The 25,160-nt window shown below is 39.8% G+C and overlaps 1 protein-coding gene across 1 annotated transcript in view; it reads right to left on the bottom strand.

The window, feature by feature from the left end:
- anos1b (anosmin 1b) overlaps positions 1 to 21,169 on the bottom strand; it is a 48,633-nt gene extending 27,464 nt beyond the window's left edge. The window contains exons 1-2 of the mRNA XM_037770977.1: positions 20,583 to 21,169; positions 7,397 to 7,444 (exon numbers count right to left, since the gene is read on the bottom strand). Of these exons, the coding sequence (XP_037626905.1) occupies positions 7,397 to 7,444; positions 20,583 to 20,768 (234 nt within the window). The 5' untranslated portion in view covers positions 20,769 to 21,169. The remainder of the gene's footprint in view (positions 1 to 7,396; positions 7,445 to 20,582) is intronic.
- Between the last annotated feature and the right edge of the window lie 3,991 nt (positions 21,170 to 25,160).

Below are 25,160 nucleotides of genomic sequence, written 5' to 3'. Positions count from 1 at the left end.
TGTGGGAAAAGGAGGCAAAAGAAAGCTTATACAGTCTAGCAAGCTGCTGTTTGCAGCTGTTGTACAGGGTTGAGTTGTTCTTTAAAATCTAAGGAGGAGAGGGAGACGGGAGGACTGGCACACAGGGATGACTGTCTTTCCAACATATTCATCCTCCTGTCTTTCGATTATAACGTTGTGATCGTCGATTTCATTCTAAATCAACACTTGATTTGCAGCTGAGTGAGAAGCAACTGAGGTGAGAGTCAGCACCTCCAAGTCTGCCGGAAAACAGTGGAAAGAGAACGAATTGCTGCCCAACTAAAGCAGGTCAAATATCTTGGGATCTAAGTGAGGGTATGATGGAGCGTGTGTTCAAAGATTTATTGGTGCACACTGCAGTAGTGTAGGTGTTGCGTGAGCCCAAAGACAAAGTATGCTGCAACCATAGACTGTACATATAGATGGAGGACGCGTCTCCACTTCCTCCCACTGTACTAAAGTGAACCCAAAATATCCCGGATATGTATGCTGCTATCTTGAGATTTCAACGTCATTTGAAGTCAGAGTCTGCGCCGTAGTGATCGGTGGCTGGAGTCGCAGTATCAAGGTCACCCGCCTGAACCAATCACGAGCCGAGCACGGCTGCACATTGTTAGCGTGAGCCACCTAGCTGCTAAGTTAGCACCACGGAAGCCGTTTGGCTAGAAAAACAACAACCATAATATCTCCATAACTATATTTATGATCAAATTGACACATGTTCTATTACACAGACTCATGACGGTTATGGAAAGTTAAAGTTACATCTCCTCTCTCATACATTTTCCAAGCCTTGGGTTGTGCAACTACTTCACTCAGAGCTGTCAATCGCGGTTGCCAATCATGACATCTCAACCATTTTTATAGCATCAAATAACTAATTAAACCCAAACTTATCAGAAAAATTAACATTTGAACATACATCAGGGTGATAAGGACTACCTAAAATGACAGAAACCATCTTTGGGAAAAATGTATTGGACATGTACTTTGACTTTTTAGTTTGGCCCATGTCCCATCCACTAACATGGAGGGGGTGGGATTAATGACCTATACTGCAGCCAGCCACCAGGGGGCAATCCAGATGTTTTGGCTTCACTTTTGGGGAGCTGTTATGTCGTCCATCTTTATATACAGTCTGTGGTTGCAGCCCTCACCTACGTTCATGAACTCTGAGTAGAGATTGAGAGAATGAGATGGATATAAGCAGCTGAAGGAAGTTTTCTTCACAGCACGTCTGGCCTCATGCTTAGAGACACCATCTGGACATGTCCCTATACAGTAGGCATATACCAAGCATGTGCAATTAGGAGGAAACCCCAAGGGAAACCAAGAAGACGATGAAGGGACAACATATCCCACTTGACCTGGGATTGCTTTAGCAACCACCAAAAGAGCCCTACAACAACCCATTTACATCGCACAGCAGCTGGACTCTCACGATGTCTTGAGATCAGGCGAGCATTGCGAAATCATATATCACACGAAAATCCATCTTGTCAGGCTTCAAGTAATGCGTTCACGTCCGGCCATAGCACGGACTAATCAGCATCCTTCTGAAGAGGTTAGCAAAGCTGCAATAGCGTCAGTTATATCAGAGCTGGAGAGTATTTCCTCATTGAAAGAAGAGCAAAGGAACGGCACTGAAGGCTTTTCTCCATGGAAAAGATGTTTTCGCTCTTCTCCCGAGTGGCTTTGATAAGAGTTTGATTGACAGATTGTTCATCCAATCACCTGCCAAGTATTCTTTTGAAAGTGCCTGCCCTTTTCCAAACAGTTTCCAATGACGGCTTCTCATATGGTTCTGTGTAACAAGCCATCTGGCGGTCAGGTTAACAACTCGTATAAGTGATGGAAAATTGAGGGGTGAAGAATTTTCTCTAAAAAATAAACTATTTTAAACAGATATTTATATAGAGGATTAGAGGGGAGTGGGGTAGAACAAGTATTATCCCTGTGCTCTTTATGCAGGAACCAAACAGCCTCTAATAAGTCATATGTAGTACTAGAGCTCTGACTTACAGTGTGATGTGAAATCTACCAAGCAAAGGCTGAGCTTACAGAACTATTCCAGCTGGTATTAGAAGTAACATGAACCTCTTAAGAGCAAGTAATGAGGAATGAACAAGGACGAGTAACTGTGACTTGAAAGCTCTGCTCCTTTGTTCTGCATCAGACCTGTTTGTTAGTGGACATCCCGCTGCCTCGCACACCTGGTACACATTACTATATGTCTACTTTGCATGTGTGTGTGAGAGAGAGAGTGAGATAAAAGAGGCAGGAGATGGACAGATTGAGGAATTGAGTGAGGGCTGTAGTTCAGTTTTAGTGAACTCCCATGTGTGTTTCCATGAGAGGGAGTCCACTGATGATGTGACACAAACCATATGTGTTGAGGCAACATCTGCCTGCTGTGTGTTTGTGCGTCTTCAAACCGAGAGATGCCGGGCCCTTATGTAACAAAGGAACAGATAAAGCACCTTTATCTCTTTCTCTTATCCACTCACTAGAGAACTAACTTCAGAGAAGTTTTAGCCTTTCTAAAATTCTTCATGTACAAACGAGAATGTCCTGCAATCAAAGATTTGATAGAAACAGTTTGGAAGACTATTATATATCATTGCAGAGTGTTTGCACCCTACATGTCCTGCAGATGTACTTTACTGTCCCTTATACATTTACAAGTTTTTGTTTGTTTGTTTTTTAAACTGGGACTCTGAGATTAAAGATATTTAAAGAAAAGGCCATGAAATTTCTAAAAAAAAATATTCAAATACCTTGCTATTTTTACTTGTTTCTCGCCATGTCCTTGTTAAAAATTGAATCATTGTAAGCTTTCAGCCTCTTTAAGTGAAATAGATGACATAGAAAATTAAATCCATCCTTTAGTTTCACAGTGCACCATTTTGTGTGTGTGACTGTGAGCAGATAGACTGACTATGTGTTACAAACTCTGAGAACAACCTCGTTCAGTGCTGCTCCAAGTCTGGGTAAGGACCCAAAAAGGAGTTGAGGGAGAAGTTACACCAGTCCCCAAATTATTCTGTAAAAATCTCAAAATGTTATTGAGTATGTTACAATGCCAAAAGGCTTTATGAGATCCTTCACTGGAGTGCAGGTTGAGACCAAGTCACATTTAGTGAGATCTGCCTTACTAATAACCCTAAAATTGGGTTTATAAACATAAGAAAAATGTAGCTCCCCGGAGAAAAAGTCTGAAAATCAAACTGTGCAGAGGAGTGTTTTTCCTCCAACAGATCAACAGCTAAGGACCAGTGGACTCACTACTTCCTCCCCTCTGACTTTCTCCTTCTCTTTTTCTCTCTGCAGAGAAAATGGTCCAGACAACGGCCAAGTATTGCACCTCAACAATGTTTTAGTCCCAACTAATGGTGTCCATAGCACCGTAATTGTCAAGGATTGAAAGCATTGAATGTCTGGTCATGTTTGTTTATTTTTTAACCAGATAGTTATTGCATTTAAATAAAAAAATGTCAGTCTTAGATGGTATTTCATACAGGTAAAGCTCTTTTCTGGCTGCTTGTGATTGGACAGTATCTAATATTTGAGAACTTTTGCTTATTGAAACTCTAGTGTCATATCAGTATTAGTATTAACAACACTAGAGTGCTTTCATACCTAACCCATTTGGTTCAGTAAAAACAAACTCAGGTCTGTTTGCTTGTTAGTACGGTTCGTTTGGGCTAGTGTGTAAGCTGTCAATTGAACTCTGGTGCGGACCGAACAACCGAACCGAGACCCACCTCCAAGCGGACTCTCGTGTGGTTTGTTTGTGGTGTGAAAACAAACGAACCAACCACAGGATTTTATGATAACAGATATGTGATTTTAGCATGGTTTCAAAAGCTAAGCTGCTAATAAATCCATCTGCTGATCGTGAAATCTGTTCAGAAAGTGATCTGTATTTAAGGCCATGTATATAAGCACATCAGCAGCGGTATTTTCCCTGATTAACAGGTCAAAAGCTGTTAAAACTGCTGTGCTTGCATCCGACTCTGTGTACTTTGTCAGTTCATTATAAGCTGTTGTTGGGATCTGTAGTTTACCTTGTATAAAAAAGAACACATTCAGAATTAATAGAGTAGAGTAGAATTGAAACCAGGGAAGATTTGCTAGCCTAATGAAACAATAATAAAGTGGACTGTGCTTATTCGATAATGCTCCCAAATTGCATAATGAATAATAAAAGTATAGCAGCTTTAAATATCTCCCACATATCCTGTTAACAAATATACACACACTTTGGGAGCTTTAAAGCTTCAGTAGGCAACAATTGTTTTGGCATCATTGGGCAAAAATTCCATATTAACCTTTCAGCATATTGTAATTCAAGTGTTCTGAGAGAAAACTAGACTTCTGCACCTCCTCATGGCTCTGCTTTCTGGTTTTAAAACATCTAGTCCGTGACGGGAGACTTTGACCAATCACAGGTAATTTCAGAGAGAGAAAGCGTTCCTATTGGCTGTGCTCCGGCTGGTGGGCGATGCTTGGTATTTCCTCAACTGATCTCAACATGGCTGCTGGGTCACAAACTTTCTCATTTTTCAGCTAAACAGTACACTACAAGATGTTTCTAAAAACATTTGATTCAAGAAATAGGCATTACAGAAACAGAATATTGATTCATATTTGATCAGCGCTGCCTAGTTTGACGGTTTGGTCGGAGTTTGCGAGTGATTGACTGGCGGCTCTCATAGACGGAAGCTGGACGGCAGAGTCTCAGCTCTGATTGGTTGTTTTCTTCAGGTCTGTGAAATCTTGTAGATGCCATTAGGAGCACCAGAGGACACAGAGGCACATGTTTTTTTTCAGATTACCCGTCTCATGCACTACTGTCAGGATATAGCGTTTTATAAAAATAACTTTGTTTAATCATATTTGCTCCAATCTTGCCTACCTCAGCTTTAAACAGCGTTGGACTTCCTCTGCTTTATAATTAATTATTTTGATGAATCTAGGTAATTATGGTTGAGGACTGGGATACGTGCTTTTCTCTTCTAATTTATTTTTACTGGCCTGCCCCGGTGACTTTTACAAATTGGGCTGTGTCCACGTTCAACAGACTGTAAAACGGTAAGAATTAATAACTCTGCAATTCAAACAAGCAAGAAGAGACACTGTGCATGTCTGTGCAGTATCAGCCTGTCTGAGAGGAAAGTTGTGGTTTACACAGCGTCAGCCCCCACTGGCCTGTTTCAGAGACTGTTGTTGGACGTTGGTTGCAGCACAGTGCCACACTGGTATTCACACATGTACAACAGCAAGACACAAAGCCAAGGTAATAAAGTTTAGATGTGGTCTTAAACTAGAAAATATTTTCTTTTTCTCTCTGTGTCGTTGTTGAACTCTAAACATCAGGAGTAGAAACAAAGGAAGGGAGAGAAGGAAGGGAAGGATATAGATAAGTTTGGGTAAGGTCAAAGGAGCTGTGTGTTTGTGTTTGAGGTGGTGGGGGGTTAGGTATAGAAGGAAGCTGAAGTCTGATGTTTTGCTCAGTGCGGTATCCACCTCAATGGTCTGCTGGTGGGAGTTTTGGAGGGGGGCTTGCTCTTGACTGTTGTTGATATTAACCCCGGCTGACCTCAACATACACACACTACTGATATACGCGCTGTACGGAAAAAAAGCTCTCGCTCTCACGCCTGTTTCTTGCTTTTCCTTTGTCCGACTGTGCATTTGTGGAAAAGCTTGGAAGTGTTGCAAGAAGTAAAATACGACTCAGGTGTGCTTTCAGCCGGGATGAAGCTTTGAGGTCTGAACCTGAACGGAGAGTTCAGAAAACACATCAATAAGAAACCAGACAGAATCTTTCAAGAAGTCATTAATATTGAGTAAGTTAAGGTCAGTGAGTAAAAGGTAATGGTGGACAGATATTTAACAGACTTGTTTTTAGCTGTCGAGTACACAGCATCAATATTTAGTCCTTAAAGAGTTTCTGATCTCACATATTTTGTTTAGTAATCAAAATTTTCTTTTACTCTCAAGTATGAAATCTTTTTTTTCCCTGTTTTCATCTTTTAGCTTGTCTGATTTATAATTTGCATCAAAATATGGATACCCCATTCTGTCTTATCCACAAACTGTCTGAGATGGGACCAGCACTCTAAAACACCCACAGTAATAATGTCCAGAAAGCCGTAACAAGCTGGAGCTGCTGCAGTGTGGACAGACTGGAAGCTAAAAATACACAGCATGGAAACTCCTCTTGAATCAAACAATGAATTAGCACACACACACACACTCACAGTTAAGCCTCCTGGCAGGGAGTGTTAAGTGAATAAACAGGGTATAATCTTTGCTCGATGGATAATGGGGATATACTGGGGAGGACGTTATTTTAACTGAAAACACAACCTTTGCTATTACAGGAGACATGTGGTGGGTGTAAAGAAGAAATAAGCACAAGGGAAGCAAGAGAAAGACTCTCTCTGTCTCTTTGCCTCTCGAGGCAGAGATGAAGGTCGACACTCTGCCTCCGCTTTTACTGTTGTTGTGTCAGGTTTGTTATATTCTAGGATCAGGATGTTATCAGACGTATACTACCCAAAAAGCATTTTCCCCATAGACCACCATTGTAAAAGAGACATCTGTAAAACTGTTGACGGGACACCTGAACTGCAAACAAGGTCAATTAGGACTCTTTCTATTATGAATTTGTGATCCATGGAGGTTTTATGTTTGAAAAACTCCATGACCTTTTCTTGGCTTCACTTCTCAGACCTCGAGGTTGCCGGCTGGATGTGATCAAAAAAAGCCATACCTGTATTGTGTTTAATGTGCCACTAGAGCCCTTTGTCAAGACGTATAATTTAAATCACTGAGTCAATGAAAAAAGATCAAAACATTTGACATTGGATCTTTTTTTCATTGCAGTTTTTACCTCCAACACCTTCTTGTTTTCTGGTAGTGTGCTGTAGTTTTGGGGAAGTTTTGTTCAATCAGTGAGAGAAGTACTTGTTTCGTTCTTCATGGAAACCTATTTCTTCATATTTGAGGACAAAATCCTGTTCCCTCAAGATCAACAACTTATTTTATAGTTACTCTACTGTTGTTTTGTGCAGTGTTTCACCCGCTTCTTCTCAAGTGTAAGTAATGAGCTCCACTAGGATGGAGTAACATGCAGAAGGTCCTCCGCATCTAACCAGTAGGATATGTTAGTGCAACAAAAGGGACCCCCTGGAGCCCCTGGTCTTGACTCCTACATCGAAGACTCGGTTTTGGGGTTATTATGACTGGCTTAAGAGCAGGGTTAGGGTTGGGGTTAGGCACTGAGTGATTCATGTTTGGGTAAGCCTTCAGGGAATTGAATGCAAGTCATTAAAATGTGTTTAGAAGTGTGTGTATGACTACTTACCTGCGCACAGCGTCTGTGGTTTTCACACCAAACCAGAACTTGGTCACTCTGGAAAGAGAGGGAGAGGATGAGGATTAAAACAAACACACAGAGAGGAAGACATCTTTCACAGACTAATCCTGTGTTTGACACATTCTGCCCACATTTGACCCATTTGCATTAGACTTCTGTCTAACATACAAGGAGACGGAAAGCTAAATATTGTTAATAAAAGGTCACCATAACCAGAGCAAACCTGACGGACACACACTCAACCTTTCTCTTATTTACATAATTATCCTCGGGGTGCAAAGTGACTTAACACACTGTGTTTGTGGTCGGTGGACCAGACAGAAGCCACGTCACTTGGTGAGATGTATGTTTATGTGAGTGTGTACAGTTACTGCTAAGTGAGTCAAGACCACCAGTAAACATGGCTGCTATAACCACCGTGACAGAGGGAGACGTCATCTCATGACCACAGGGACAGAAATACGGATCAACCAAACCGACCCCTCGTCCTCAAGGTCCTGCAACTTTTCAAAATGTGTCTTCCATCCAAATTAAACTCCTTTAAAGAAACTTTTACTTATCCATATTTGATATTGAATGCACAAGGCCACGCAGACCTGCCTGTGACACAACAAAGCTGCTGATACCCGCGCTACATGAAGTATTTTTTGTCATTATTACATCATTGTGAAATTCTTATTCTAATAGGGGTGTCGCGGTATACTGGTATTGACGATAACCATGATATTTAAAAAATTAAATATTGATATCGTTAATAATCGTTATTGTGAATTCTTTTGGCTACAATAATCGTGTAGTGAGAATTTGATATCTTCACAGCCCTATGTTATAATTACCATAAACAAATAATATCATGGTCAAGATAACTGGTAGCCTCTATATTAAGTTCACACCTCCCATTAAGGATGCAACTTTTGATTATTTTCATTATCGCTTAATCTATTGATTATATTTGATTAGTGCAAAAACAGTTTATTCTAAAAAAGGTAAAAAAAGAAAAATTATGAAAATAATGCTCTGAGGCGTCATCTTCATTTTCTTTGAACTAAAAGTACAAAACCTAAACATATTCAATTTACAATGACATAAAACAAAGTAAAGCAAAAAATACTTCACATTTGAGAAGCTTGAAGTAAATTATTTTTAGTGTTTTATCGATTAATCAACTACTCATTTCAGCTCTTCTTCCCGTAAACCCTGTTGGTTTCACAGTGTCGATGTTACTGCTTGTTTCTTGCCCCTCTTTGAACCCCTACAGTACATTTGAGTAATTACGTTTTTATGTCATTTTTTGTAATGTTTTTTTGGAGATTTTGGATCATTAAATGGTTCAACAGCAGACTGAAAACCCTGTCTGACTCAAAACGTCAGTGTGGCAGAACTGCTGCTCTTGGCGTTGACATCATCAGCACAATCACGATGCCATCATCCAACATCAAAACAGCTATTACAATACTGTTGTGTGTGCAGTTGTGTATCTGTCTGTTGTCATGTGTGTGTGCCTCCAGGGAGTGTATGAGCCTCTAGTGTGTGTGTGTGTGTGTGTGTGTGTGTGTGTGGGATAAGCCCTCTTAACAACTCCTAAACCCTCTCCTGAGCGCACTGTATTTAGCCTGAACCAAGATCATCTCTTTCCACACACGCGCTCGCACACAGACACACACACACGAACACTTCTCAGGACTTCTCTTTTAAGTAGCCTTTGTGCTCCTGGTATGATGAGGGTTAAGGGGTTAGAGTTGGGGTAACAGTGCAGAGGTTAAAGGTTAGAGATTAGGGGTTAAGGACTTTCACGGTACAGAAGATGCTGAATTGACTCATTCACTCTTCAACATTCAAAACAGATGCATACTGACAATTTGATGAAATAGCTGCTAAAGGAGCCAAATTGGACTTTGATGTATGAAGCTGAGGACTTATTTCACTTACAAGCTCTGTAAAGATGCTGCAGAAGATGCAGCTAAAACAACTCACTGTCACTAAACACTGAACAGCCGAGGATTTTTACTGAGGTGAGGGCAAGATTAAAGCTGTGACATAGTGGAAAATTGTATTAGACATGAAGAAATGAATGATTTGTTCATTGTTGGTATTTTGAGAGGCCCCAGAGTCCTTCACATTTCTCCAAAAGTGAGTCAATCTCCTTAGACCCCCATGTTAAAATGGCCAACTTTACAGCAGAAATAAATGTGTTTATAGCCTGGTACAAAAAACGGTTTTGGTCTCTATAGCTAATTTCTCCGTTCATGACAACTGTATGGGGGTGAATTTTTATATAACTCACCTGCTTAAATTATATTAAGGCTTAAAGTTAATCATAATTGAGGGCATGGCTGCTTTGAACGGCAGGTGAGTGCCGTACCAGGTCGCTCTGTCTGCAACGCTGCGTCACCCGGGCCCGCTTCATCTCCACCACCGCTCAGCGTCTTTGCCTATTTTTGTATTAGCGGGGAATTAGGCTGCGTCGTCAAGGCCAAACATGGTGATTTACGGAGCAGCCCACTTTGAGCTTCACAACAGCTCTTCGGAAACCTATGGGTGACGTCACAGAGACTACGTCCATATTTTATACAGTCTATAGTCTACGCATGATAGATATCAGATCTTCTCTGATATCAGATTTGTGTTGTAATGACTTCAAGTAAGGACAATTGAGGCTCATCGAGCTTGTTCTATTATTCAACCAAGTGAAGATTGATCTGAAGCACAAGTTTTCCACATCACATAAAGAGGTGCTGGTCAGATAGTATAGTTAAACGCTTCTTTCTGATTGTAAGTCTGGGAGGGCTGCCTCTCACAATATTTGTAAATTTCCAAAACGGACAAACAATCAGTCACGCCTGCTTTCTGCAGAAACACACCATTGAGCATCTGTGTGAAAATGGTCAGAGCTCCAAGTTCTCTACAAATTTTGTTTGCCTCATTCCTCTCATATTCTCACCCTTGTCCACTGCTACAGCTGTTTTAATGTTGCCTCAGTTGTCCAGCTGTTGGCAGCAGTGAAGAGGTGGTTAGTTTTCAGAGAGGAGACATCAGGAGTGCAACCAAAATCAGGATCAAGTTCTCAAGAAAGACCACAATAATGTCGCTCAGAGTTCACAACGCTTAAACAGAAACTAAGTCTGTGAAATGGTTGTTGGACATAATCTTGGGAGAAATACAAGTGTATTTCTGGCTCATGCTAGTATGCCTTTAAGACTAAATTAGTATTGATGGGATGGACACCCTTGGTTTAACAGTAATCTGTGCTAGGTGTTAAAGGGGATAATGCTTAGGCCGCTTCTTAACCAGCCTCCTATAGAGATAAATCAGAGAGGAAGGAAGAAGAAAGCAGTGGAGCATAAAAGTGGTTAGATCTCTGATGAATATATTAGTAACAAGTCTGCGGGGAGGGATGGATGGAAAGGAATAGATGAGAGGAGGAACGGAGCAACGGCTGTCATGGTATCACTACAGAGACAGAGAAACACCTTCCTCCTCTGCCCACCTTGTCTCTCTTTCCTCCTGTCTTCAAGGCACTTTCTGACGACGCAAAACTGACGCCGCCAGGGTGCTACTAAATGCATCATAAATGATGAAGTTGCCATGGATATAGGTGTTATAGTAGCAGTGTAACTCACTCAAATGGAGGAGGTTCTTAACTCTCAAACAATAAGACACAGATGCAAATAACCTCAATAATCTGTGCTTGTAATGTGACACAGACACTAAGAGCCTTAATTAAACGATCAATAATGCATGATAACCATGGGCACACAGATGGGCATAAGTACATTTGCTACTTACAGAACATGGGCGCTTGGCATGAAAATGACAACTGCGTCGGCCTGAAACTAGCAATGACAGTTGCGCTGTGTGCCGCTTTGCGCCGGGTGTAAGATTGGGCCCCAAGTCTCCCTCTGCATTTTCATTTCTATATTCTGGATCCAGTGGTAGTTTATCCAAAGACAAATTTTTGCAGACATTCAAGAACACAATTGTAAACGTCCCGCTATTCCAAGACAGAAACCGATTCAAAAAGAGAATGAAAACTTTTGCAGGTGTTACATGCTTTGTTGGATTTTCAAAAAATTCGGAGGTCTAGCAAATGTGTTGAATTTCATTCCTCATAAAACACTGGGGAATCCAATGTTTTATAACATTTTCAAACCTGCATCGTTTACATCCAAGTTTACTTGCTGGCAGTCTTCTTCTTCACTGCCTTTGTCGTGGCATTGCTGCTTTTTGTGGCAATTAAAGTCAAGATGAAATGAAAAATGCCTTTTTAACCCTTTTAGATCACCTCTCATATTATGCACTTATATAACGATAAAAAAGTATAATTTATTTTATTATTTATTTAAAAAAAAAAAAAAAAAATACATTTCTAAGTATTTAAAAAAAAAAAAAATCAAAATCCAATCACCTTGTCTTCCTATAAAACAAAATATGATGAGTACTGACGTAAGCTATCTACCAACCAATTTCAACCAATAATATCATGACATCCATTCATCAAACCATCTGCAACTTTTAGCGACAAGGGATGGTGTGTGTGGAGCCACAGTCCTCTGCAGCTTCGTATCTTGCTATATTTGAAGCCTGTCCACTTTTTAGCGATCCACTCAAATGTGCAGGATTTGATTTAAATCCCTCTTGTGACTGTACACTGCTAGATAGCTCCCTGTATGACTGCTGAACAGAGGAACAAAATCATAAAAAATAGAAGAAAAAAACATAGAGGAAGTGAAAGTTTCAGCATTATACACTGCTGTGGAATTAATGAATTAATTAAAAAGAAATATTTTAATTCTTGATTGCAAGTCCTGCTCCTAGATGCTCAATCAAGGTGAACATTTGTTCTCCAGCAGAAGGATGGTTAATTCAACAAACCATCCTTCTGTCTTTCTTTTTGTTGGAGAAAAACTGATACAGAAGAGCACTTTGTCATTCTTTATGTCTTTCATTTGTACCCTCCAACTCTTCCTCTCAGTCTCTCCACATTGCTGCCAACTTCTGTAAAAATGACTTGACAACGATGGTGATGATATACTGTAGATGCTCCACTGAAAGAGCTGAGGACAGTTAAGTATCTCCAGATTTTCACTGAGGCGATATAAAGCTGCTTTCCCCGCTGCTGGCCTGACATCTTCATCCCCTATCTTAATCTTTTTCACGCTCTCTTTCTTCTTCTGTCTTCCTCGCCATAACATCCCCCTTTTTTCTGTCACTCCTCTTCAGCCCCCATCTCTTGCAACACACACATTAATGCACGCACGTGTGAATGTACACATACGCACACTGATCCCAAGTCAATTTCATGGGACATATTTGCTGTCAGAGCCAATCAAGGCAGTTTTGATGGGCCTGTGTGCCGTGTGGCTATTAAACGGTGGTCAGAGTGGGGTTTCGTAGGGTCTCAGAGAGTATGTGTCTGCGGCAAAACAGCTGCACATGTTGAAAAAGTCGGGGGAAAGAAAGGGAGGATTGGAAGAAGAAAGTGACTGGAAGAAGAGGAAAGAAGTTGGATGAGGGAGACTGAGAGGAAATGGGAGGGAGGGAGTTGAGCAGAGCGGAGGGAGACAGACAAAAGAAGGTGAAAGATGGAAATAAATATTAGTTAATAGGAGCAGAGAGGAAACTGGCTATGAGTGGTGGATACTAGTTGTGAAACAGGACGCAATAAATTTTGCTGATTGCTGTTCGTCTGGCTGGAGTTATTTTCTTAATGGGAACTTTTAAAAGTGCATTTTCATCCACAGTGTAAGAACATTTTATTGTATTGTTTTATGTATATATTGTGGCACTATGCTTCTGGCAATGGATGAAGTTGTATGTGATTGTATTGCATGTATTTATTTACAAAAAAAGTGTATTTATTTATTTATTTAAAGGGGAAATATCGTGAAAAATCAACTTTTTTAGTGCTTGTACACATACATTTGGGTATGTGGAGTGCTTACCAACCCACAAACTGTGAAATAAAACAACTCAGTCAGTTTTTTGTAGGATGCCTGAATCAGAACTCATGTGATTCAACAAGCCATTTAGATTTGGCTCCCCTTCTACAATTTCAATTAGCAGACGCTTTTGTCCAAAGCGACGTACATCTGAGAATTCGTACAACACAAGCAAGTCACATGCAGGCTCATTAAAATATATCGCCCACAGCTTGAGAACTACCTTTGTAAAGGTGCACCATATTTTTCTCGCAAGCCAATTAGAGCAGACTGGGCTTTTTTGAGAGGGGTCCTTAAAGAGACAGGCGCTAAAATAGAGCGTTTCAGACAGATATACAGGTATATTCAGACAGACAGGATGAGAAAAAGAATGTGTTTTTGAACATTAAAGCATGTAAACGTGTTCTAGTAGAAACCCAAAATACAAGTATGAACCTGAAAATGAGCATATGTCCCCTTTAAACATCTTAAAACCAATATAAAGTCATACAAAACATTTTGATCCAAAAGGCTTTTGTGCATTTTATGGTTCATGCACCAAAACACCTTACACTACTGCTCACACGGTACCTTGTATGAAAAATATCACTCCAACTCAGTTTATGATCTATGACTGAGAGCAAAAATGTGCAAAAATCCCATTTCATTTTAACAAGGGATTTCCACATGGCTGGATTTAATACCAACACTTAAAACACACTCTATCCTGGGATCCGCAAGAGAAATCTGTCTGAGCCTGAGACACGAGAGACCCATCAGAACCAGAACTGACCCACGGAGTAAGGAACACTTGCACTAAAGGACTTCCACATGGCTCTGATGACTTCGGAGTCCACAGTAATCATTGTTGAAGAATAACAACCTGATGTTACTGAATGCAACAGAAGAAAGAGGCAGGGACGCAAACACATGCACAGAAACATGCACGGTCAACATGCACGCGCACAGCTGCACACACCCTTCAGTGTTTGAAAGAGAGTGAGATATAAATCACACTTCTGCCAGATGCAGCGATAAAAAGTGAGTATGTGCAAGAGAGAGAGAGAGACAGAGGCTGAGAGAGAGTGTGTGTACATATTATGTGTGTGTGTGTTGTGGTCAGTGTTTGCAGTGAGGCGCAGTAAGAAAGTCTATTTAACACGAGGCATTAACTCTGCTAATCACACCCAGATGACCCAGAAGCAATCACAGCTACGGTGTGTGTGTGTGTGTGTGTGTGTGTGTGTGTGTGTGTGTGTGTGTGTGGTGAATGCATCATGACTAACTTCCACTTAACAGAATATGAAGTTCTTCCAAAAAAGCCCATGTTGAGGTCTGTGCATTCCCGACAGAATCCCCTAATTAGCTAACGTGCGTGCGCCCGTGTGTGTGTGCGTGTTTCCGTGCACGTGTGTCAACGTTAGTGTTTGTGGTTCCCCACATCCTGTAAACAACAAGAGTCACAACAAAGTGGTTGTTATACGGTCCTGAACTCTTTGCCTCATCCGACAATTACGTCGCCATCCGTCTTTCTGTTTCGGGTCACTTCCAACAGCAGCAATGATGAAACTCCATCGATGAACAAAACACTCGAAATAATCAGTAAATTAAAGGAAAGGTTCAACGTTCTGCTTTCTTGCCGAGAAATAGATGAGATGATTGATCCGACACATCTGTATGCTAAATATGAAGCTACCACCAGAAACAAACATGGGTCAAACAAACACAGGACGTTCACCCAGGAGACCGCTGTTCATGTCCCGTGTGAAACCAAATGTCAACTTTGACTTATTTTAAATTACGTAAGTTCGTTATGTAAAGAACTTAAAGAGGACCCATTATGCTAATTTTCAGGTGCATACTTATATTTTGTATTTCTACTAGAACATGTTTACATGATTTAATATTCAAAAAAGACGAAAAGCCCAGTCTGCTCTGATTGGTCAGCTGGTCCACTGTTGTGATTGGTCAACCGAACCAAACTTTTCAGACTCCGTTTCAGCTCCGCTCTAACTAGCTTTGTTTAAAGGCGTGCCAAACTAGCCGCTAGGCAGGTATTATGCAAATGTATTACTTGGTCACAACACCACATTACAGAAGAAAAGACAGAACTTAAAGCAAGGCCTTTCAGGCAGTTCAGGAGCTTTGTAACTTTGCAGACCTTTTACATGCACAAACAAACTATATAACACACTAAAGGAAAGGGAAAAAGCACAACAGCATAATAGGTCCTCCTTAACTAGGCTACATAACTGAACTTACATAAAAAACATACTTATTTTATTCCAAACCACAATCTTCTTTACTAAACCTAACCAAGTAGCTTTGTTGCCTAAACTTAAGTGATGCTAAGAGGTCCTGACCAAACTCTGTATGTGACAAGATGGGAATGAGAAGGGGATGGTTAACCGGCTGCCGGCTGTAGCTTCATATTCAGGGTGCAGATATAAGAGTGATCACCAGTGGGATGAAGAATGGATTTAATTGCTGAGGTATCAGATATAATACGCCGACACGGTTTTGATGTGGTAAAAGAGTCTCTCTTTCTGGAGCTGAAAGAACAAAGCCATGCCGCCATTCCAGCTGTAATTTACTGTCTTGGAATTTCTAGCCCTGGTTTCAGGTGAGTCACTCCTACGCTGCCACAGTTTTATCACCATCTGTCCCTGGTTCTGCTGATCAAATGACAGGCCAGTCACAAAGCCGCAGAAAGAGGCAGATACTTTATCTCTGAGAGGAATCAAACAAGCCTTTGTCCCCTGCCGTCACCGACCCCTCTGCCCGTCTCTCTGCTTTTTAGCCAGCGTATTAGTTTGTCAGGCTGTCTGTCTTCATGTCACCTGTCTGTGTGTGTGTGCGTCTACCTGCCTGCTCACCCTCACGTCTTTCCATCTCAGAACCACGTCTGTCTATCTGACTTTATCTCCCCGTCTGTCTCTGTTGCAACCTGACCTAACCGTTGTCTCTGGTCTTATTCAGAGCGTGACTGGTTGGCTGACCGACCTCTGGGCTGATTAGAGTTACCTACCGCAGAGCAGCCGACACACACACACACACACACACACACACACACACACACACACATAAACATGAATGCACAGACAGCTCATTCAGCTTCACACTGGCCCTCAGCCCCTGGCTTGAACCTCTAACCAGCTCATCAGCACCACAGACCTGTGAGTGTTTAAGACACGCAGTCTAATCTGATCTACTACATATGTGCTAAAAGATCCCGCTCTGCAGGCGAGGCTGCAGTTTTTTTCTTCTTATTTTTAGGAGTTTACATCAAGGAGGAATTTGGGAATATGACAACATACCAGCAAATATATACTCATGCGCGCACACACACACATATACACACAAAGAGCTATAATTACACTATTACACCATACAAGGGAAAGTAGTGGAAAACCCAGAGAAGCAGCAGAAAGCGAGGTGTAAATAGAAATCTGGTGACTCACATTCTAGTGGCTACACACACACTGGGAGAGAAAGAGCCAAAAACACAGGGTTCACCCACATGAAGCCAGAGGAAGCAATATGTGTGTTTGTGTCTGAGTGTGGTGACAGAGTAGGATGAGTAAAGCTCTATTTGCCCTCACTGATGTTATAGTTGCTGGAGCTGTTATCAGAAGGGTTATTTTTTTTGTTCTTTAAACGTTATGTTCTTTAAATGAATGAACGCTCTAACACGCAGTTTCTCTCGCTCCCATTAATCACTCTGTGTGTTCTGCTACACTGTCCTATAATAGGTTCAGGGAGTGATGCTGCTCCCCAGGATGTGGCTGAGAGGAAACTTGTTTCCTTGTTTGCTCAAAGTTTAGAGGCTCTTTTTAATTTGGTAAAACACACAAAGTTTTCGGCGCCTCTTTTATATCCGAAAATTAGTTTCTCAGTCGCACGTCAACATCGTCCTTCTTCTTCTATTCTTTTTCTTTTACATATTTCAGTTAGGGCTGCAGCTAGCGATTATTTTCATTGTTGATCAATCTAAACAATTCAATACAGAAATCATTCCATGTAGCATTGAGTCTTAACGACACATTTTTCCTCTTAAAGTGAGTAAATGATCTGACTAATGAAGTGAGTTACTTCAAAAATCTCTTTTAAAGTTATATGAATCAATCAACCTCTGTGTTCTTACTGCAAAAGATCTGCGTGCTTTGTTTCAAGATGTTGACATTCTTAAAAACCTTAAGTTTAAAAATAAATCAAATTTACGAGTGGAATTGTTTGAATGAAAATAAATATTTTAATAACTTAATTTGTTTAAATAAAAATAAGATGTAAAGTATGTGTACAGTACACCAAACAAAGTGCTAATGATGACTAAATGTTTCTTTGCTTTCTGGATTCTGGGATCTTTTCTCAACAGGTTATTTTGTAATTTGTTTAAAGATATCAGCGTACAAAGTTAGAAAATCCTGGAAGTCTAAACACACCATGGAAGTCAACTAATGCTGAGAGTATGCCAGAAAATAAACTGACAAGAAATTAAAAAGTTGTATTAGGATCAGGGCTGCAAAATATATAATTTTTTTTAAATCATCATCGCATTGTCAACTTGCACGATAGACACTTAATAAAAACTGTGATATTTCACTTTGGATATAAAACCAATGTATTAAATTACATTCTGTCTGTAGACGCTATTCTGCGATCCGATAAGCGCCATGCTGTTAACTCTCTGGCCAATTAGACAGAGCCCTCGCCGTTATGCAAGGTCCAACGATAAAAAGTTACGTCGGGCCAGTAAATACAATCAGCCAGTTGCCCAATCGGGTCAATGCTCAAAAAAGTGAGTGACCGAGCGACGTTACTACATCTGCTCTACTCTCTGAGACTCCGCTCTGCTCTGTCTGTGTCTGTCTTCGCGTAAGAAGTGTGCCGCGTGAAGACAGAAACAGGCTTGTTTACTTCATTGATGACATGGGGGTCAATCATAAAATATACGAGTTGAAACGCAAAAGAACATTTATGACGTCTTTGCACGTATGCACTACGCGTATAAGCTCTGTGCGGACATCCACGTACATTGTTGCTACGCTACAAAGGCACCAACTATGCATAAGCTGGGAAACAAAACGGATGCTGAATTTGAAGGAGCTGAGCAGACAGGTGTTGACGAGAAAAAAGTAACAGTAAAGTTGTCAAGTAATTTAGTAAAATATATATACATATACACATATATGTATATAAAGGTACTGTACAAGCCTGAGTCAAGAACCGAGTATACTTTAATATCTGTTTTTTTATCGTAAGTAATATCGTTATCACGATATTCAACAATGTTATTGTATATTTTCCTCATATCGTAAGTAGAAACTGAATATCTGGCCTGTTTGCTACCTCCCAGTCAGTTGGTTTCATTTCCATCGCTGCCGTTTGATGCTCAACATCTGACTACTGCACTCCACTTCATAAAATTTAAACCAAATGTTCCCTTTCTCACACCTCCATACCAGAAACCCCACACACATCTCCCTGCTAGAGAGTCATCCAGAGGCTACCCTCATTACCCAATGCACAGGTGTCGGGAGTCTATTCTGGATGGACGCTGACCAGACCAAACTTTCGTTTTATTCACGAACATATGCAAACCCTCACACACACACATAACTACATTCACACACTTTCTTCTACACACCTCAGAGCCACTAGGGCTGAACTCTGTGGTTAATGACTTTCCCACCCACTACACAGCGTGCACATGTTGAAGCCGTTAACGATAAGTGGCTTTTCGGACTTGGTAACGTCCTAATGTCCCCGTTAATCTCACATTCCACACTACAAAGGCTGCAGAACATGGGCCAGCGATTTCACTGAGATGAGTCATTTTGTCAACTCTTATAATCCAGTAACCTACATTTTTTTCAGGGTACCTTTTGGCCCTCTACTGACACTGGGCAACTTCAATCTGAGCAACATCAAAACATTTGTCCAAACCATCCTGATGAATGTTGGAAACAACTCATCGTTTCAGGTGAGATCACAGTTTCCTCTGATCAATTATTTCAGGAATAAGTGCTCAACTGTGCTTGTACTTTTTTCTGTTGTACATAACAACACCTGTTAGCTGATCTAAAATCTCTGCAAAATATGGCATCGACTGGCCATTGTTTCTGTAAAGACCCCTAAAGAAGAAAGAATACATGCTATATTTCTCCAGCAAGCAACACAGTTCTTTTTCACCTATCAGAGCAGAGAAATATAATTATTTATGTGATGTTTCAATGTTTTAATAAAGTTACATGACGCAATTTAAAGTTTATGTTTGTGGTTACATGCATCACTGAGAGCTGATTCAGCCACTCCTGCATGCTGTACTGCTGAATCTGACAATTCAATGAGGTCATTATTATGTATATAGTGTCACAGCCATTCCAGCGAGCCAGCATGCACAATACCAGGGCCCTGGCCCACCTAAATGGAACAGGGCCATAATTAATGTTATTAATTACACCTGTGTTAACCAAGCCCCCAGGAAGAGCGCCAGTCCTTGATGCCAATTTTCATAGTGGCCAAACGGCGGTACTACAACTTCTGTGTCCATCACGTGATGCCATTGGGCCCAAATAGACTTTTTTCGTGTCAATTTCCGCTCCAGTCTTTTCAAAATAAAACTGCTTAGGTTTAGGAAAAGATTGACTTGGTTAGGTTTAGGCAACAAAACTACTTAGTTAGCTTTAGGTAAAGATCGCGGTTTTGGTTAAAATAACTCAGGAAGTGTTGTAACTTAAGTACGGAAGTTACGTAACAAATAAACCAACTTTGGGGTTTCGCACAGAACACGAACAATTCCTGTGCTTTTTGACCCACCCATCCATACAGACCTTCTCCATCCGCGGTGTTTGCCGCTCTTTATACTTCCCGGTTTACAATTATGTGGATTACATACAAATTGATTTTGTGCCGACCAAAATGTGAAATTCATGTCTATATGTACACGAATCAATACATTCAATTTTGTGACTATTTCACAAACTGCTGTGCCACTGGGCTGTAATTTCAGTAAAGTCCTTATATTTGAGGAACACAGTTTTACTCACCTTTGAAGGTCACATAAATGTTTAAAGTATCAAACTCATTTAGCCTAATTAGACTGGGTTTTAAGTGGCAGCCCATATAGGACTGTCTGTCTTTTATTTTATGACTTCTTCTCATTATTACACACTTGTCCTGACTGCAGCTCATATTTGACCTGAGTGTTAACCCTAAACACTCCTCAATAAGTGACTGTAGGTGGTTGTAGGTACCTGGAGGTGTCTGAAGGCAGCAGTGAGCTGGGTCATGTGCAGAGTGAGACACCTGGACGAGCATCTGGCGCTGATGATCTTCTCCTGAACATCCTCCTGCTCCGGTGAACTCCTGCGGGCTCCAGTCACCGACAACACCGACAACACCGAGCACAGGAGCACCACAGCGGCCACACGGACTGACATTACACCGTGTAATGAAGTACAGCACGAGGAAACGAGATAAAACAAATTAAATGGCTTCTTCTTCCTCGTGTCAACGTTCGCTCGTCAACGTTCTGCTCTTGCGACCCTTTAAGTTGTCAGAATGAAAACATTCTGAGCGCGAGCCCCGAGTGGAGCGGCTCTCCCCTCCTCGCGGACACTCCCACCAGCTGTACAAGTGCGGCCACGCGGAGATACAATGTATCTTTATCCTTATCATAAACTCTAGAATGCACCTCCTATAGAGATTCGATCATCTAACTCTGTGTCCACTTTTAAACATTTTTTGAAAACACATTTTTTTAGGATAGCATTCCTATAAGTAGAAGGGTATAAATATATGTATGTATGCATCCGTTTTTTGGACGCATGTGTACATTTATACACATTTATGTATATATATACTGTATATTTGTTTTATCAACTTGTCCTTTTGCCATTTTACCACTTCTGTTATTATTGATATGTTCTGTGATGTTCTGTTTTAAAAGTTACTATATTTGTTTTACTCTATCTGCTTTTATTGTCTGATATTCTGTTTTAGCAGTTACCATATCTTTTACTTTATTTATCTGCTTTTATTGTCTCGTGAAGCACTTTGTAACATCTGTTTTGAGAAGTGCTATATAAATAAATGTATTATTATTATTATTATTATTATCATCATCCTCAGCACTTATTCCTCCAATCAATTATCATCATCATCATCATCATCATCATCATCATCATTATTATCACTCAAATTATCACTCCCATCACCTGTACACATACAGCTATCGTCACTATTGTTGTCATCCTGATACTATTTTCATTTTATTTTGTATTGCATCATTTAAAAAAAATAAAATAAGTATCATTATTATTTTTATGCTTTCTTTATTGAACTCATGCTCATTAACAAAGGTATACAGATACATAGACAGTTGAACAAACAACAATAAACTAGACAAAAAGAAGACAAAGTAAAAAATAATTACATATATATTTCATAATGCCAGGGTTTGTGTTTATATTTTATACATCATATTGTAATAATTTACAAGTCTTAATGGCTTTTTTTTTTAAATATAGGGTATGATGGTGCTATACTGTTTTAATTCATTAATAAAATGCAGGAAAGTTGGCTTGACCATTTTGTCTTATGGTTATGAAATAAAAAAAAGAATAATAATGAATTATTATTATATACAGCATGTTATATCTTATCTTGACTAAAATATATCATTACATCTAACATATTTATTTCAACATTCATCTTAAGTTTCTTTTGTAGAACATTCTTATGTATACAGTGAAAGAATTGATGGGAAATACTCTCTTTTTTCAAATCCACAGAAATCACACTTGTAATCAATATCCAGCTTGAATCTTTCCAACACAAATTTCACCGGGTAAATTCTTTGTAATATCTTGAAAGGTACTTCCTTAAGTTTGTTATTGATACAGAATTTATAACAAATTTCTACCACTGTATATCCTCAAATAAGGAAGACAAAAATAATGCAATTGACCATCATCATCATCAACTCATATCACTCATTCACTCATTATTCTGCATGCCAGCATTATCTTTACTGTCACCTTCATCATCATCATTATCATCAGTTACTTATGCAACAGGCACTTGTTGGCACAGATCAGCACAATGGTGATAAAATAAGTTTTGGGGTAGGTTAGAGTAGTAAAAGCACAGGTGTAAATAATAAAATGAACGATGGCTGAATTCCATTTAGCTACTTCAGTTTCAGGTCCTGGGCAGTGTTTGAAAAGTCTTTTTGGCTTAGGAAGGTTGAGTGAAATGAACCGGAAGTATCTGAGTAGCAGTCATGATAAGAGCTGTTTGAATTCTCTAAATGTTAAGGAAATGTGCTTCAGTGTTTCCTTTCTCATCTCCTTTAGCATAGGATACACTGGACCATCCTTTACCAAAGGAATGGAGATAATGCCGTCCCACAATTCCTTGCGGCCGCAACATTTAAAGCGAGGCACCATTCTGCTGTTCATGAAAACAAACAATATGATTATCTTGCATATTATTTTCATACAGTCATATACTAATTGTGATTCATGTTGATAAATATGAGTGGGCAGTGACAACCATTTCGTTTCACTTCATTTCTAATTATTTATTATTTCAAACATTTAAAACAAAACAAGAACAACAAATAAAATGAACATATAGCAAACTGTCAATAAACAAATAATCAACATAAATAAATATTACATGTCCGAAAAGGAGTAGGAAGAAGTACAGTATACACATGGTCCTAACTCTTCTCTATAACTCGGACAATTAATTCAATATTTATCATATATATCCTTTGTTTATTGCAATTCCAACTTTGGTAATGAAGTAGTATTTTTCACCGGTTGTCCATGCTTAAGGTAAAATACTCCTTCATACATGTTGATTGTAAAGTGTTACAGCAGCAGCAGGACCTGCGGTATCTCTCCTTCACACACAGAGGGTGAAGGAGCCTCTCACTGGAAGACCTATATTTTTAACAATTACGGAGCCTAAGTGCAGTCGGATTCTCTGAGCACCACGTTGTCTTTTCTGATTTCCCCTTCACATCTTTCCTTGACCTCATGACGTTTTCCATTGTGGTCAAAGAAAAGTGGTTAGGAAAAGACATTAAGACGTAATTTTTTTCCTTTTCGACCACAGCCCAGGTATTGCTCATGCTGGCTCACTGAGACTCGAATAGAACAAAGACATTGTTAATGTTATAGCCTTAGTAAAAACTACGTTTCCTACATAGTCACCATCTCTGCTGTGAAAAAGGCCAATTATTCATATCCATCATCAGTATCAATGTCATCATCAATACAGTATGCAAAACGGAAGATAGTTTAGTTTGCCGTAACTATAAGCTGGCAGCATTCACTCTTAAAACAACTATTAAATGCCAGTTTGTTAATATCAATATATTGACAGGTTGGGAAAGACATTATAACATTGTAGGAAACAAAAATATAAGGAGTCAGTACGAGAAATTATGTGATGGTTTAGGATAATAAATGGGCCAAAAGAAATCACACTCTCCTCAATATGCAAAGGGGATTTATAGTGGGGACCACAGAAGAAGAAATGAAGGAGGAGGAACTGAACTTTATCACATATTCTGGAGTTTGGAGGTCCTCCGAGTCAAAATAAACTTTAACAAGATCAATTGTGTGTAATTATATCAACCAGAGAACAGAGATAGAGGTACATATGACCCCTTTACACCAGCATAATCATCAACACTATACGAGAATCATCTTCATCCTTATCTCTTCAGCTTCACCTGCATCATCACATATGTTTTCTCTTGCCTTACCTTTATATCATCTTAATCTTTATCATCCACATGACGATCATAACAACCATCTTTATTTCCCTCATCACAAATAAACAGATTCAGATATCAACAATCAACTCAGTAAAAAATAAGGAATACTTTATTGAAAATCAAAAATCTGCTGTAAATAGATTAAACATGAGGAAATACAGTGAAGTGAAGCAAGAGAAACCATTTATGGCCTAAAGGTTTGCATGGCAGGCTGTTGTTCTGGGCCTATTAACACCACTATTTCTATTCTTAAAAACAAGCTTCCCTTTATAGTCTGGTAATTATTAGAGCAGACTAATAAAAGGGCATTTATTAATGAGAGAGAGACCTGAAAAATGTGTTGAGGTAGGTGTCTGTCACAGAGCCAGTGGCCACTTTTCAACAGCAACATACAGAGCCAAGTGGAGTTTATTAGATCCAGGGCCAAGTCGATATGTTTAGGACACATGGTTGAAAGCCCTATTTGTTTACATGAAACTGTGACCAAGCAGAGGAGTCATCTCCGTTGGCAATGAGATGTAGAAAGAATCACCTACGTTTTGATTTAGGGGAAATGGAAACGTATAAATATTTAGTGAGTACTGGCAGGACTCTGCAGTGGAAACCAGACTTGATTCTGTCCTCATATAGAAAGGACTGTGTACTGTAGGTTAGTGGCTATATTAGTCAAGAACACTGATTTACAACCATTCTGGCTTGTTAACCCTCAAAAATAAGAAATCAGTAGGGCTGTAAGGATTTTTTTCATTATCGATTCATTTTCTGATTCATTGCGAGTGATTGACAGCTGCTCAGAGACGACAGGCTCCAGCTCGGCTCTGATTGGTTGTTTTCCTCAGGTCTGTGAAATCTTGCAGATGCCATTAGGAGCACCGGAGGACACAGAGGCACATGATTTTTTTTTCTGAGATTACCTGTCTCATGCACTGTTGTCAAGACATCATGACCATTTTATAAAAACAACTTTTAATCATATTTGCTCCAATTCTACCTACTGCAGCTTTAATTGATTAATAGTTTTGTCTGTAAAGTGTCAGAA

Source organism: Sebastes umbrosus, chromosome 5 (assembly GCF_015220745.1).
Source record: "Sebastes umbrosus isolate fSebUmb1 chromosome 5, fSebUmb1.pri, whole genome shotgun sequence".
NCBI classification, from domain to species: Eukaryota; Metazoa; Chordata; class Actinopteri; order Perciformes; family Sebastidae; genus Sebastes; species Sebastes umbrosus.
This window is presented reverse-complemented; position numbering and strand designations above follow the sequence as displayed.